This window comes from Acanthopagrus latus, chromosome 14 (genome assembly GCF_904848185.1).
Source record: "Acanthopagrus latus isolate v.2019 chromosome 14, fAcaLat1.1, whole genome shotgun sequence".
NCBI classification, from domain to species: domain Eukaryota; kingdom Metazoa; phylum Chordata; class Actinopteri; order Spariformes; family Sparidae; genus Acanthopagrus; species Acanthopagrus latus.
In genome coordinates this window covers 16,863,649-16,878,017 of record NC_051052.1, presented here as the reverse complement: position 1 = coordinate 16,878,017, position 14,369 = coordinate 16,863,649, and the positions used below count along the sequence as shown (strand labels likewise).

Here is a 14,369-nt window from a genome sequence, read left to right as displayed (position 1 = left end):
AAAGAAAAAAGAAATGATAAAATGATTTAAAGTAATTCCAAATGTGCTCTTGCGGTTTTTGTCATGCTCACACACCTCTTTCAACACACACACACACACACACACGGATGGTGCATACACACAAACAAACACACACTGGCAACTCTTTCTCATAAGTGACCCATATTTATCTGGCTGACCTAATGTTCTTATACTGGCAGAGGAGAAGATGTTTGAATGTCTTTTTAAATGTGACGTTGCACAGAGCGTAGCAGGCCGGGTTGATGGTGCTGTTGATGTAGCACAGCCAGTAGCCAATAGTCCACACTGTGTTGGGGATGCAGCTGGAGCAGAAGGTGTTGATAAGCACCATCACATTATAAGGAGTCCAGGTGGCTACAAAGGCTACCAGGATGGCCATTATGGTGCGGGTCACCTTTTTCTCCCGTGACGGCGGCGCTTTCTTCTTCTTGTTGGGAGGTTGCTTTGTCATCTTCACAATCTTCCGCGCCACGTGGTTCTGCCGCTCTGTGGCCGGGACGATCTCTACGGTGGCGTTGGACGGTGTGTAGCAGTCACCCTTGGGCGATTTCGTCTTGATCTTGATGCAGGTCAGCTTGGAGCCCCCTGCCTTGGCTCGCTGGCGCGGCAGTGGCTGGCTCGCCTCCGCGCTGGAGTTCGCGGTAGAGGGTACCGCCTCATCTTCTTTCTGATTGGACGCAGCCACGCTGCCGGATGTTGAATCATTGGAGCTCTCCTTCTCTTCTCCAGGAGCGCAGTTCTCCCTTTCCACGTCGTCACCTTCAGTTTCTCCCTCGGCAGTGGTAGAGGAAGGTCCTTTGCCATTTTGCAGTTTTCCATCGTGCTGGTTAGCTCCATCCTCAGCGTTCTGGCTCTGGGAACGTCCTGTGTCCTCCCCTGGTACGTTGTTGTTGTTGGGTTTTGGTGTGTTGTTCCTTCTCTGGCCGGGCGACAGGGGCTCTGGATTGGCACCCGATGGCTTTCGGTTATCCTTCTTCACACGGCTCTTGCTCGCTCTGGAGATCTGCCAGTACAACTGAATCATGATGATGACAGGCAGGTAAAAGGCGGCGATGGCGGTGCCAAAAGTGACGGCGGCATTAGAGAAGAACTGGATGTAGCACTCCTTCTCAGGCACTGTCCGCCCACCAACAATGAACTGCCAGAAGAGGATGGCTGGTGCCCAGAGGATGAAAGACAGGACCCAGGCAGCAGCAATCATCATTCCTGCCATCTTGGTGGTCCTTTTGACAGGGTAGCTGAGGGGCTTGGTGACACAGAAATATCTGTCAAAGCTTATGATGAGAAGATTCATGACAGATGCATTGCTGACAACGTAGTCCAAGGCTAACCACAGGTCACACACCACCGGCCCCAGAGGCCAGTACCCGATCACTATGTAGACTGTGTACAAGTTCATAGAGCACAGTCCAATAATTAGGTCAGCACATGCGAGGCTGAATAAAAAATAGTTGTTGACAGTCTGTAAGTTCCTGTTAACTTTGATGGAGAGCATGACCAGGATATTTCCAATAACTGTGACCAAACTGAGGGAACCGGCCACCAACACGATGAATACCACCTCCACAGTCTTGTAGGGGCTCTCTTTCTCTTCCACAACTTCTGTGTCATTGCCTTCGGAGGCATTCCAGTAGGTGAAATTGAATACATCCATGGCATTTGGTCTTGCGTTGCCACCTCCTACTCAGATGGAACCTACGAAAAGGGAACACAGGAGAAGAGAAGATTTGTGATGAGGTGCAAGAGACGATGTATCACCCTCAGCTTTTTTTTTTTTTTTTTTTTTTTTGCATTTTAAGCCTTTTGAATTTGATGTATAAACAGGGTTCAGGGTTTAAAGCCCGTCATACTACGCTATTTAGTTTGACTCATCCAGGTATACTTTTCTTCCTACTCAACCCAGGAAAGAACTCTCTTTTCTTGAATGTGCCATACATAACATTCAAGGACAAAAAAAAGGAGGCAAAATCATATTGGTAACTTTGATGCCGTCTCTTGCCTGTAAAGTTATGTACCCATCAAGATTCTTGTGCTCCAGTTTCACTGGTAACTGGTTTTTCCCCCTTTGGAGCCCCGCAAAGACTACAAACAGAGAAGCCTGGCTGCCATCACACCCTTGGGAAATAACTCCACTATACCATTATATGGCAAATCGTTGTCTTCTGCTACATTAATGTTGAAAACCTCATATATAGAACGTTTACATTTTGCATGGGATATTACAGTATTTGAAGGTAAGGCACTACAGGTGAATAGGGTAACATCATCGACAAAACGACATCATTTTTTCATCAAGTTTTCTAAAATTTCATGTTCAGACATATGAGGCATTATATAAATAAAACATATACTCAATTGCATTTACATTTCCAGAACGGGAATCTCAACATCGGATGAGGATGGATTAGAAATTCCTGTTTCATTTGAGTCAAGAAGAAATGTTGGATATCTCTTCCCATGAGTCCTATAAATCTTAAATCTTGAATAGAGATACATTATCTATAAAAGCATGTACAGAAGGTTGAGTATACCGATGAAAATAAATGTATGAACATAAAAATTAGCATAATATGGGACCTTTAAATGTGAAGAACAGAAACCTGAACTACATTTGTGTTTTTGTTTTCTTTCCACTAGTCTGAAAGAAGATAATATTTAAGAAAATCAATCTTACAAAAGTCTAAATAAAATCTAAAACATAAAACTACCCATGAATCTAAATTAAAATACTAAATCAATGTGGTACATTAGCAGCACTTTAACATTCAAAATGCAGTTATTGGTTTCACATCCATTATAAATACATGTAATATGCTACGATTCCATCTTTCAATGTGTGATGTTTGAGGGGAGAGTGACGATGATCCAGAATATAAAATATAATTGAATATATGTTTCCCTTAACCATCTGCATGTGACCTTTTCTGCCTTCCAGCTTTCAGCCCGTCGAAAAGCAATTCATCAAGAGACGCTGACAATTTTGGCTGAACGCCAATTAAATTGGTAATTACAAGCACGGATATCTGGCACAGATATTTTTCATAATCAGTGCGTAAATAACATCTCCCCATTAGGCACCTGTTTCATTATTGAGAGGAGAGAGGGGGGAAAAAAACCCACTAAAAATGGACTGCACAGTGTATATGCACATGAATGACTGATGAAAAATGAGATGAGAGGAAATGAGGCAACGAGTCAAATGAGGATATCGCACAGAAAGCCTTGGCACGGTGGCGAAGCACCGAGCCTGATTCATTTCAGCCTAGTGAGGAGGAGAAAGTGGCATGGAGGCCGAAGTGGAAGTACAAAGCAGGAAATGGAAATACTTGTGTACTACTTGAGTAAATGTACTCGGTTGCATTCCTTCACTGGTGACTAAAGTCTCAAAATAAACATACTTGAGTAAAAAAGTACAATGTTTGCCTCCAAAATGTTGTGGACACCAAAATAAAAGTGGCAACAAACATAGAAATCCAAACATTTTCTGTCTCTTCAAAACATCTGTACTGTTATCACCCATTTTTATCATGCAGAGTCCTCACAGCTGTTTTTTTCCCCATGCTTTTGTCTGCCTACCCACTCTGATGGATGCATTTTCCGACCACACAATGCCTGATAACTACGAATTATAAACGGCTTCAATGACTGTCTTCTAATTTCCTCGGTCTTCTGAATGTGTTCCCCAACCTCTATGCTTACGGTGGATGTGATGTGTTTTTTAAACTGTGCAACGTTGGAGCGAGGGAAAAGTGTAATTATACACCACACACGCACACACAGTCCGCGCTAAGAGTTCAATAAAAACTTTAAAAGGAATTATTGACAAAATTGGCGCTGACGTTTTATCTTCAAAAGGTCCAATTTCAAGTCTCACTGAAAAGTTCTCTTCATGCAGCACTATAAAATTCTTTTGATCCTCAAGTGACCCACTCGTTCTTGCTTCTAACCTTAGACATTTGCCTGTGTTGTAGACCTTGCTTTGATTTACACACTGCTCAGTTCTGTGTTTCACGGGCCTTTGATATGAGGAGTAATGTGGTTTGTCTGTTTCCGGGTGCTGTGGGTCAGATTTTATGGCACGCTCAGTCGCTTATCACTTCTCAGTTTGACACAAATATCGTCAGGCTGGACGGAGAAGTGCCTCGTTTTTTTTTTTTCCTCAAGTTGCTGTTCCACATAGGTAAAAGAAACCAATCAAACATTATTCAACCTCTGGTGTCCCGCCAGTAAATCAAAAGCTTTTTTTCAAAGCAGCCATGTATTGTTACCTAAAAGAAAGATCAATATTCTTTCCAATAGGTTTCTTGGCGCTGTAGTGGATACAAATCTAGAGCGGTTCAACTAGAACCCACAGAGAGAAAAAACACGTACATTCATCATCTTTCAGACAAAAGCTGGAGTTTAATCACCCGTGGAAGAATCAAACTGCCTGTACTGTGAGGCAAGATCAATGATAAAGTTGAAAAGTGTTGATGTACTGCAAACAACAAATCTGACTCATTTGCCTAAGAACACCTCTGACGAAATCTTTCTGAGTTTTCTTTTGTTTTGTCTTCGATTACATTTGGACATCACACTCAACATACTGCGTCGAAGTCACTCACTTGAACTTGACGGTGACGGTAGATTGGTCATTGACCATCTGATGAAGTAAAACAAAGTGAATCCGATGTATCACGCTGCAGCCAAAGTTAGTTAAGCGTTATGAGTGACGCACCACTGCAGCTGGAGAGCAGTCCTGTCCAAGACTTTGCCATTTCGGCTTAGAGTCTTTAACCGTTGAGCACAGTTGCTGAGTAACTAGTGAACATTCATTTATCTGCTTTGCCAGAAATCCCTAATCATTGCATTAGCCATGGAGCTAAGCTGGCATAATCCCCATAAAATGTTTAAGTCCACCCGATTTATATTCAAAAACACCAACAATACAAATGGGACACACTTGTGGCTCGCTTGAGACAAGTGGATTAGAGCAGTAAAGTGGATCAGTATAGATGGTCATAGCACAACTGAGACAGTCAAACTCCCCTAGCTGCTCTTTGTCCATCTCCAGCTGCTGTAAAGCCGGCCCAACACCTGAAATCTCTGCCACAACACAGTGGGAGCTAGAGTCAAATAAAGATGTACAAATCTCTTTCAGCTCAATTTGGACAGCTCTGCTTTTTTTTTTCTGAAAAGGTCTCAGGGGAACCTGGACTTTGTTCAGAAGCTTCCATCCACATGTTGTGAGTCATGTTAGTATCATCCTACCGAGAATAGACTCTTCTGTTTCCAAGGAAAAACCAATGGTGTGCTTAAGTTCACCCATCAAGATGATGTTTTACAGTTTTGCATGTAGGATTCTTGCTTATATAATACCTGCTGTATTCCAAAAAAGTTTGGATGCTGTGTTAAGCTAAAATGAAATGATTTCCAATGGCATGATCATGTGTCATCCTATTCTTGATGCCCCTTTCAAACCCAATTGTGATATAGCCCACCCTCATCAAAAACTACCATATAAAAAGCAGCTTATTCCGACCCGTATTGACATTTCTAACCTCTAACCAATTTAGCAATTATTACGGCGGTAAACGAGGAAGTCAGGTGTCTTCTGCATTGGGAGGTGGACCTGGTGGACGTCTGGCATAAAGAATCACAGGACCGTCATCCATGAGAGACCAAATGTCAACGGTGACCTAAAAGTCACTGTTTCATAAACCTCACCAAGTAGCTTTCTTGTCCAAACATAACCAAGTGGTTTTCTTAAACATCACCAAAATGACCGTGAGACGAAGGTCCGGTACACCTGTCGCTGCGACGATGGTGTTGTTTTGGAGTTGTTTACATATATGGTCTTTTTATGGTCTTTGAACTGTTGTCAATTGAGTATTCTGTGTGTCAAAAGAAGACCTCGTTTCTTTCACAGCATCCTAACTTTTTTGGTTGCTGGGTTGCATTTTCATCTCATCTCCCCTGGATGCAGCGAACAACCGTAGGGAAGTTGTACTGAATTGAAGGAAAAACATCTTTTCTTTAGTGTTGACTGTTAGGAAATGTTGGCATCCCAGCCCGCTGAGCATGAGTGCGGTTGCCATCACCTGGGGAGAGCAGCAGTGGCACTCTTAGCATAGCTATCAATCATGGAGCTTACCTGCAAGTCTCAGTACTACTACAGTCAGCACCAGAGCATCTGACAGAGCCCAATCAGAACATGAGTGACACATTCATTATTATCCTGAGAGAGATGAATATTCAGATTTTTCTCCTTTATCTCATCACACTCCTTAAATGATTTACACATGGGCTTGGATTCATGTTTTATCTCCTCCATCTTTACCCGGTGCACTGAGTGCATGTCAGTGGAGTGTGGGTCAGTGGATTCCACATGCTAAATTCGCCCTTTCTGTTTAGTGCATTAGAAAAAAAGCACGAGACAAGTCAGTTGCTGCCATGGGAGGATGTGAATAAATGAGCTTGAGTATTGTTCTGTGTTCAGACTTAGGTATTCCCAGGGCTGGCTCACTAGAGCTGAAAATTGCTTATGCCCTCTGGGAGGCAGAGAGGGCCAGCCTCACCCTTCTGTCTGCAGTGTCTTTTGTAGTGGACGTCACGATGGTCAGATGACAACTGAGTAAACTCGGATGACTACCGAAGAAACAATCGCTGCATTTTTTGTTTGGACGATGCCTGCTTTGCCTCATATTCAAGGCTAAATAACTACTTACACAGGTCACTGGTTTTGTCAGGGACACACAACAGGTTCCAGCTTTCTGTTGAAGCAGCTCTGAGCATAAATTTAGGACACATTGCCTCCAAATGTGGCAGCTGCGAGGCTGCTCTTAACCCGATGCATTTGGCTGACTCCCTAGTGTCCAGATTCCTATTCCCCATCTTTGAGTGCTGATCCAAGGTAAAGCCCCGGGCACTTGCCCCCCTGCTTTCAATGATTACATGCATTTTCATTGCAGGCCCTCTCCAAGGAAGCGTACAGGGTTAGGCCTTCGTTTACTCGCTGTTTGCAGGGAAGCATGACTGGAATGCAAAAGCTATCATTGCTGCAGTAAGGCTGCTCTGCAGGGGGTGTAGATCCATTCAGCTCTCCTCCCAATGGTATTACAGTTAATGGATATGAGCAAGGTTGAAAAAAGAAAAAGAAAAAGAAAAAACTTGCTCATCTAAAGGCTTCCTCATTGCAGACAAGCATACTTTACAGTTTTCAGACAAGTTAAAAGGATGACTCCACCAATTTTACACACACGTGAAAGAAGTATTATAAAACCTTTTGTATCTCTAGAGGAAGCTGCATGGAATCTGATAATTTAACTCCGGTGATGTCACTCAGTGGCAAGTTGCATTGTGGGTAATGTGGACGTCAGTCCACTGGTCACTATCACTGGACTCATAACACACAGTTTATAACATCTGCCTTTTGTTATTTCACACATTGTTCATCATTCATCATCAAAACCTGGTGCCTACATTACCCACAATGCAATACAACTTCTGAGTGACATCACTGGTTGAGATAAGGGGGTTAGGGGTTGGGGTGAGAGATTACATACAACTTCCTCTGGAGCCACAAAGGGTAACTTCTTCCTCCCCCAGACCTGTAAACACACTTTAATGTGTAAAATAGGGGGATTACCCTTTAAGAGAGATGTATTATGACAACATGGTAAGGTTCCAACTGGTTCATATCAGTGTCAACTGGAAAACCCAAAGTGGAAGTCATTCTTCTTCCACAGAGACAATTTCCTTCATCTTTCTAGACTCCACTGTGAGGTTAAGTTCCTGCTTAAGTAAATATTGGCTCATTTTCTTGCAAGTGTGTGCAAACGAGCCTCCAGTCGGGCTGTCATTCAGCCAGGGAAACTGAAAAAGAACTGAGACACACATTGGTACAATTGCATACAAATATTTGAAGAACTGTTTAGCAGGAAATGAAAAAGGTCCCGATAACCATCAAACCAACATTCCGTGTCTGTGTTCTGATGAAACATGGCGACAGAACAATTCGGATCTTGAAGCTGGTGAAGTATAATTACAAATTTGCATTCATTTCCTCAAGCTCTCCCTGCTGTCTCAGGGGTATCAGACTGTTTGGGGAAAGATCTTGACAGATGCCTTTAGGGATTCGATGTAAATATTTACACAGAGAACCATCAAAGCGATTTATCCTTTTTTTTCGTAGCTATTTATCTGGGTACTGGATCATGGTGTCAGTGGGCTAAATTAAGTAGGCCAGACTTCCTCCTCCCACAGCTGCAACCTTCAGCTCTACCTGGGATGTCTCGTGGTGTTCCCTGCCCAGAAAAGATATTTAATTCCTCCAGGAAATTCTGTGAAAGAACTCTTCTGGATCTCCACCTGGGAGGAGACCCAAGGGGATATCACCTCGGGGAGTTCCCGACCATTTCATTCAACTTGAAAGGTTATGTTTAAAGCTCCCCTTGGATATCTTGGCTTTTTACAGGTGACCCCAGAAACCCTTCAAGGAAAGCCAATTTCAGTCATATTGCTCAACCCTTAACCACAAGAGGTCCAGGTTATGCTAGAAATGAACTGATTAGTAGGGCATGTCAGCTGACTGCATGAGGATTAAAGGATCTGACACATGCTTGACTGTCACTGATATAATACTCAACTCAGACTGGAGACAGATGACTTAAAAAGAACATTTCTAGGTATTGAGTTAAGTTTTGTTTATGAAACATGACTGGGCGATTCTAGAGCAACGTGTACAAACCTGGCAATCTACTAGGATGTGACAGGCAAGCCAAAGCTACCACCACAACAACATCCAACTTCATCCTTCATGTATGTGAATGTCACTGGTTGGTAAAACATTAGCTAGAAAGCTTATGATAAGTTCAAGTATAATACACTTGATTTCAAACCAGTTTTATTGAGAAAAAATATCATGCATGTCAGATAGTTGTTTTGTTAAGCAAAAAATGCTGGAGGCAGTTCTCAACCAACACCCCCCACCCCCAATTATGACCTTGGAAATCTCAATTTAGTTCTTGTTAGCGTAAAAACACCTGTCTGGTGCCTCTCACCACTGGCAGCTCCGACGAAGTCTGGCAGTATCCATGAATTGTTTCCAAATCAACTGCCATCTAAATGGTACCTGCCATCCCAGTCCTAACTCTTGGAGGGGGGGGGGGGGTTAACTGGTTTTCCTAGTCATTGGAGGTCATTCTTCCTCATTACAGCTGATTCAAGGGCATCATGGAATCACCACATAAGGTCCCTTATGTCAGGGGAATTTCTGTTGGGAGACCCTACCAGGTGCTTTTGCCTCCTGACAACTCCCAGGGTCACCAGGGCACACAATCACTCCATCAAGAGAAGTCTGAGGAAGCTGGAGTATCAAACTGCTTTTGATATAACTAGACACTGGCCTGTCATTAGAAGTTAGGCAATGACATTATGCACGAGAGGATGTAATTACAGAAAAAAAAAACCCTTCTCCGCAAGGTGTGACAAAGCCTCTCAAACCCAAACCTCTCTGGTCGCGCTTGTGTTAAGTGGACCTTAAGCAAGAGACGTTAATGAAGAGTAAATGAGCAGGAAATGACATTCAAGCGGGTGGGAAAAAACAAGCTGTGATAATCTGCAAACAGTCAACTACCTGGAGATTCCCCAGAGTAACTGGAGGTGGCCATGTGTCACTGTAAGCCAAGTGAGGGGAATGAGATTTACACTGGAGAATTAGCATGTCTTTGTGTGTGCAGAAGAATACACAGACAGGAGTATGAATGCAGTTTTTGGCAGGAGTCGCCTCCATCTTTGAGTCCTAATGCAGTCGACCAAATCAAGACCAAGTGACTGCTCCACTCCCTCTTTATTTCTGTTGATGAATTGTCCCGAGACTTGACAGCAAGAGGCTCATAATTCTTTCACTGTGACCTTTAGATGCCACTTCATAGAAATTATACCCACACTGATTTACTGAAATTATCCTCAGCATTGCAGGAATGTCATTTTAAGGTGCCCTCTATCCAGCTACACCCCCTCCCCTCCTTACCTGCTCAGAGATCAGCCTATTGATATTCCGGCTACTTTGCTATAGCAGCCTCGACACCATCTGTGAAAAATGACAGTGTCACATACGACCTCTGCTGTTCCCGCCAGACGTCCCAGCCAACATGCAACCCAAAAAATCTGTTAGATACACATTTTGAGGATAAAATTACTGGACTCTTGTTTTAGCCTTCTGCTGGGCATAGATTAAAATAAATCTCTAAGAGCCAAGTCGGCGTGTTTGGAACAGATGCGGGTCAATGGAAAGATCTTCTATAGTCCTAAGCATAGCTGACAGTTCAGGAGCCGCACTTGTCTAGAAAATATCACAAGCCTTCTGGGATGCAAAAACACTGGAGCTGAGCCAGTGTAATGAATGAAATAAGTCCTCGAGCAAGCTCGGAAGGTGAGTGAGACGAGTCAATTTTCCCCTGTCATACAGGGAGACCCTGGAGCTGCTACGACCTGACAAACGCTGTCACGCTACGTACTCCAGCGCTCACTTTCTGTCTGCTCTTGCTTCACATTAAACGTTTTATTTCAAACAAATAAAATACCCAGGACTGCAAAAGCCTGCACCATGTATCCTCTGTTGATTTGGCTCTAATTAGCAGATTTCCATATTTCCAAACATAATTGCTTCTCGAGAGTAAAAGCAGTGGTATGAGCTGGTACAATTTCATTAGCACGAATCTCAGCGGAGAGTTTTAGTGGCTTATTATAGTTTAAGTAACATCAGCTGCGCTTCCAGTATCAGCACAAAAAACCCCTATTATCACCAACCTTGATCTAAAAATACCCGTAGAGCTATACAGCTAAAAACCTTACGCAGATCGTAATGAAAGGCTCCATGTTAAAGTTCGTATGCGGCATGGAAAGAAGTATCACAGCGTTCTCTCCAGACACATTCTGGTGCTGATCACTGGTCTTCCCCAGAACAACGGCCCTTTCATGTTATGGAAGAGAGTGACTGCCAGCTGACTCTCATCCATACGATGATTCCTAAAATATTCAGTTCACACATTTCCCCGTTTGAGACTGAATTTTGACATCAGTCACAGTTTACAGTTGGATGTCCCGTACGTGACATCGTCTCGTTGAAGACCCGTAACTTAAACATTGCAGAGCTGGTCCTGTTCACTAGCTGAGCTCTCTCGCAGAACTACCGAACTACCCTTTCACATAACTGCACCTGTCCAATATGACCAGATTTATTGTGATTTTCACCTTTTCTGCACCGAGTTGGAAGCCACCTTGGAGTTGGTGATGTGTGTTGAGCAAGATTATGTAGTTCACCGAGGGGTTTCACAAAAAAACTACATGATATTTTACTTAAATTATGGAAAAAAGGTCTTTCTCCATGCACCACCATATGAAGTTTTTCCGAAATAAGTTTCGATAGGGTCCAGCGGAGGGGGTGTGTGACTTTGCATATATATGGGAATTACATATATCTCACTTAATGCTTGCAGTAAACCGAGACGAGTCAGTAAAATATCTTGGCTCAAATACTTGGATAAGCAGCCTCCATTTTACAGGCACTCAACTGGAACTTGAAACTGTTCAGTTCGACACATCAGAGCTTCCATCACACCGCCTCTTTCACCTCTTCGACATTCGCGGCAGCAGCAGACCTGAGACAAGCTATAATCAACAGGCTTATTAAGCAATATCTGGCAGGCAGGTCTTCTCTGCTGCAGGACACTGCCGGCCAACAGACAGCAGGTTTGTCCAAGGCCGACACTATGGACGGAATAATGTAAGCATGTGCAGTGATCTAACGCTGTGCATGGAGAAATCCTTTGAGCTCGAATGAGTGTATTGACATTTCCATTCCTTCCGCTGTAAAAATATGCCCATTTTTGATTATCTAATCTGTATCTCGTGTGGGCAGAAATAGAACATCGATGATCGTTCTCGCAAGATACAGCGCATGCCTTTCTCCGCGGCTCGTGTTTCGACAGGCCCGCTGCATTATCAGGCAGTGATTCAGATAAATCCACCGGAAATGGAGCCTCTGCTCAGATTTACTTGGCCAGGGACACCATCATGTGCGACATTATGTATCAGCCAAGAGCATCTCCCATGTAATGTACACAGCCATTAGAATGACAGTAAAGCCTGTTTCCTTTTCTATATTGCCTCTGGGACTCCCCCGCTGTCGCTGCGTCTTCATACTCTGCATGGCAATGAGCTGGCCTTCTATTCTCTCCTGGCAGTTGCTGGCTCATTACTGATTTCACATGGAGCCCAGACATGGATGCACTCTCCACCGGGCCACTACGTTTATACGACCGCTCAGTAATCGCCTCACGCAGGTGAAGCAGAGCCCTGCTGGTTGATGCTCTGGGGCTTCCTCTCCCTGAGTTTGTTCAATTAAAAACTGCTCTTAGCCGCCGCCACCGAACAAGCGTATGGCTTCACGCTGCCCAGTATGGAAATTTAGAGCAAAGGAACGGACGAGTGTTGCAGAAATACACACTTCACTTTTGATTTGTTGAAGAGTCCGAGACAGCGCGGACTAAGAGGAGTAAAAATAAAATACGACGCAGCGTCTGCTGCAAACAGAATGGAAAGGTCACCTTCTATTAATGCAGCGCAGGGCTGCCTTTGAATAATGAGATTGTGTTATGCAAGCGAGCTCTCAGACTTTGTACAGTGAGTGGCTCTGAGCGCGCCACCGGCCAGCGGTGAAGACTGACTTTATGACCAGACATTTTAAACCCAGGCCGCTGAGCAATTATAACTCACCCTTTGACTAGAGTGTGCTTAGTGGGGAGAACATAATGTCACTCTCAATGTGACACTCTCAAAGGTTTAACTGCTTCTCAAAAGGTGTCGAGCACATAGTTAGCATTCAGTGGTCGAGGATCAGTCGAGAGAAGTTGTGTGATATTACACGAGGCTGGTCTGTAGTGCCAGAGTCTCATTACAGCATTGAGTCCAGTCTCAAGAGCACCCTGTTGAATTACCGTTTACTGGAAGTTGACCTTACTTTCTATTCCCTTTTTAAAACATAAAATTGGTAGTTTTATTGCCGATTGTGGGTATTTTCTTTTATAGAAAGTTCCCCTGTGAAAACCCACCGAAGGCCACTACATTCACAATCTTTATGTTAGATTTTTATGTAATTGTTGCCGCTTTCAAATTATAGGGGAATTGCCGCTTCCAGCAAATTTCATCTCAGTTTCCATGGGTTGGGGTTGTGAGTGGAAGTGTCGCAGCATAAATGTAGGTTTCTTTTTCTATTCTACCAGTGAAGTGGCTTTAAAGACATGACACTTACAGGAAGCCACAGACTACCTTCCACATTGTCGAGCAAGACAGGAAGATAATTTGTTTTTGCCGGGTTAGGGTTAGCTATTGAGTCACTTTCCCCAGGTAACCCCATAAAAAAGAACCCAATTAATAGTGGAGGCAAAGAAGGCAAGAAGAGGGATTAGAAACCAAAGTATAACAAGAGTGAATGACAAATTTCTCATTGGACAGTGCTTAGGCGCTTAACGTCCGGTCCCCAATGTGGTTCCGAGTACCACTAGGACTTGAGATGGTTCACAACTGGCATTCTTTCTTCAAGATTGAAGTAGATACAGTGCAAGGAGGAAAAAAGCTTCTAGTGACAGCCACGTTGTTACATTCTGCAGCCAGAAAATGGACCAGGGGCTGCAGAGGCCAGAAACAAAGATCGTGTTAGTTTCTGGCTGCAACCACTGGCAAAGAAGTTGTCTTTTTGACAGCTGATGTAGATGGAGACTCGACCCAAAAAAAACATAAAATGGCCCCATAAAGCTTGTCTGGCATTATCCAAGACTCTGTAAGCCCAAACTGATTTGAAAAGATGCTATTTACAACCTTCATAAAGCCAAAATCTTCACTGCAGCTGCCAAGCCAAAAGCATCAGCATGCTGAGGTGGGAACACGAGCACGCCGAAGGAGTAAATAACGTCTTTTCAAATTAATTTAGGATCTCTGGGCTTCGCGAAGACTTGGATGATGTCAGGCAAACTATATGGAGCCATTTTAGGTTTTTAGGTTGTTTTTTAACAGTTTTAAAACTAGTCTCCATCTGCTTCAGCTGTTTAGGAGAATATGGCCAGGCTGTTTTGCTGCAAAGCTCCAGAAATGTTTTGTGGAGGACAGAACTTCGGCCATCTTTCCATCGGCATGGTAGATGATTACATTGTTGGGTTTGGTTTATGTCTCCCTTTCGATGTCTTGACTCGGACCGCACTTGGAACATAGACAAGTTATACAACATGAAGTCCATTATATTTTCATCTTGGGGAGAGAAAGAGTGCTTCTGCCATCTTTTTTTTTTTCCTGAGCATGATGTGATAGTG

The 14,369-nt window shown here is 43.5% G+C and overlaps 1 protein-coding gene across 1 annotated transcript in view; it reads right to left on the bottom strand.

Moving 5' to 3' along the window:
- Positions 1–21: 21 nt before the first annotated feature.
- chrm2a (cholinergic receptor, muscarinic 2a) overlaps positions 22–14,369 on the bottom strand; it is a 78,008-nt gene continuing 63,660 nt past the window's right edge. Inside the window, exon 3 of the mRNA XM_037122413.1 lies at positions 22–1,716. Coding sequence (XP_036978308.1) covers positions 167–1,675 — 1,509 coding nt within the window. The 5' untranslated portion in view covers positions 1,676–1,716 and the 3' untranslated portion in view covers positions 22–166. The remainder of the gene's footprint in view (positions 1,717–14,369) is intronic.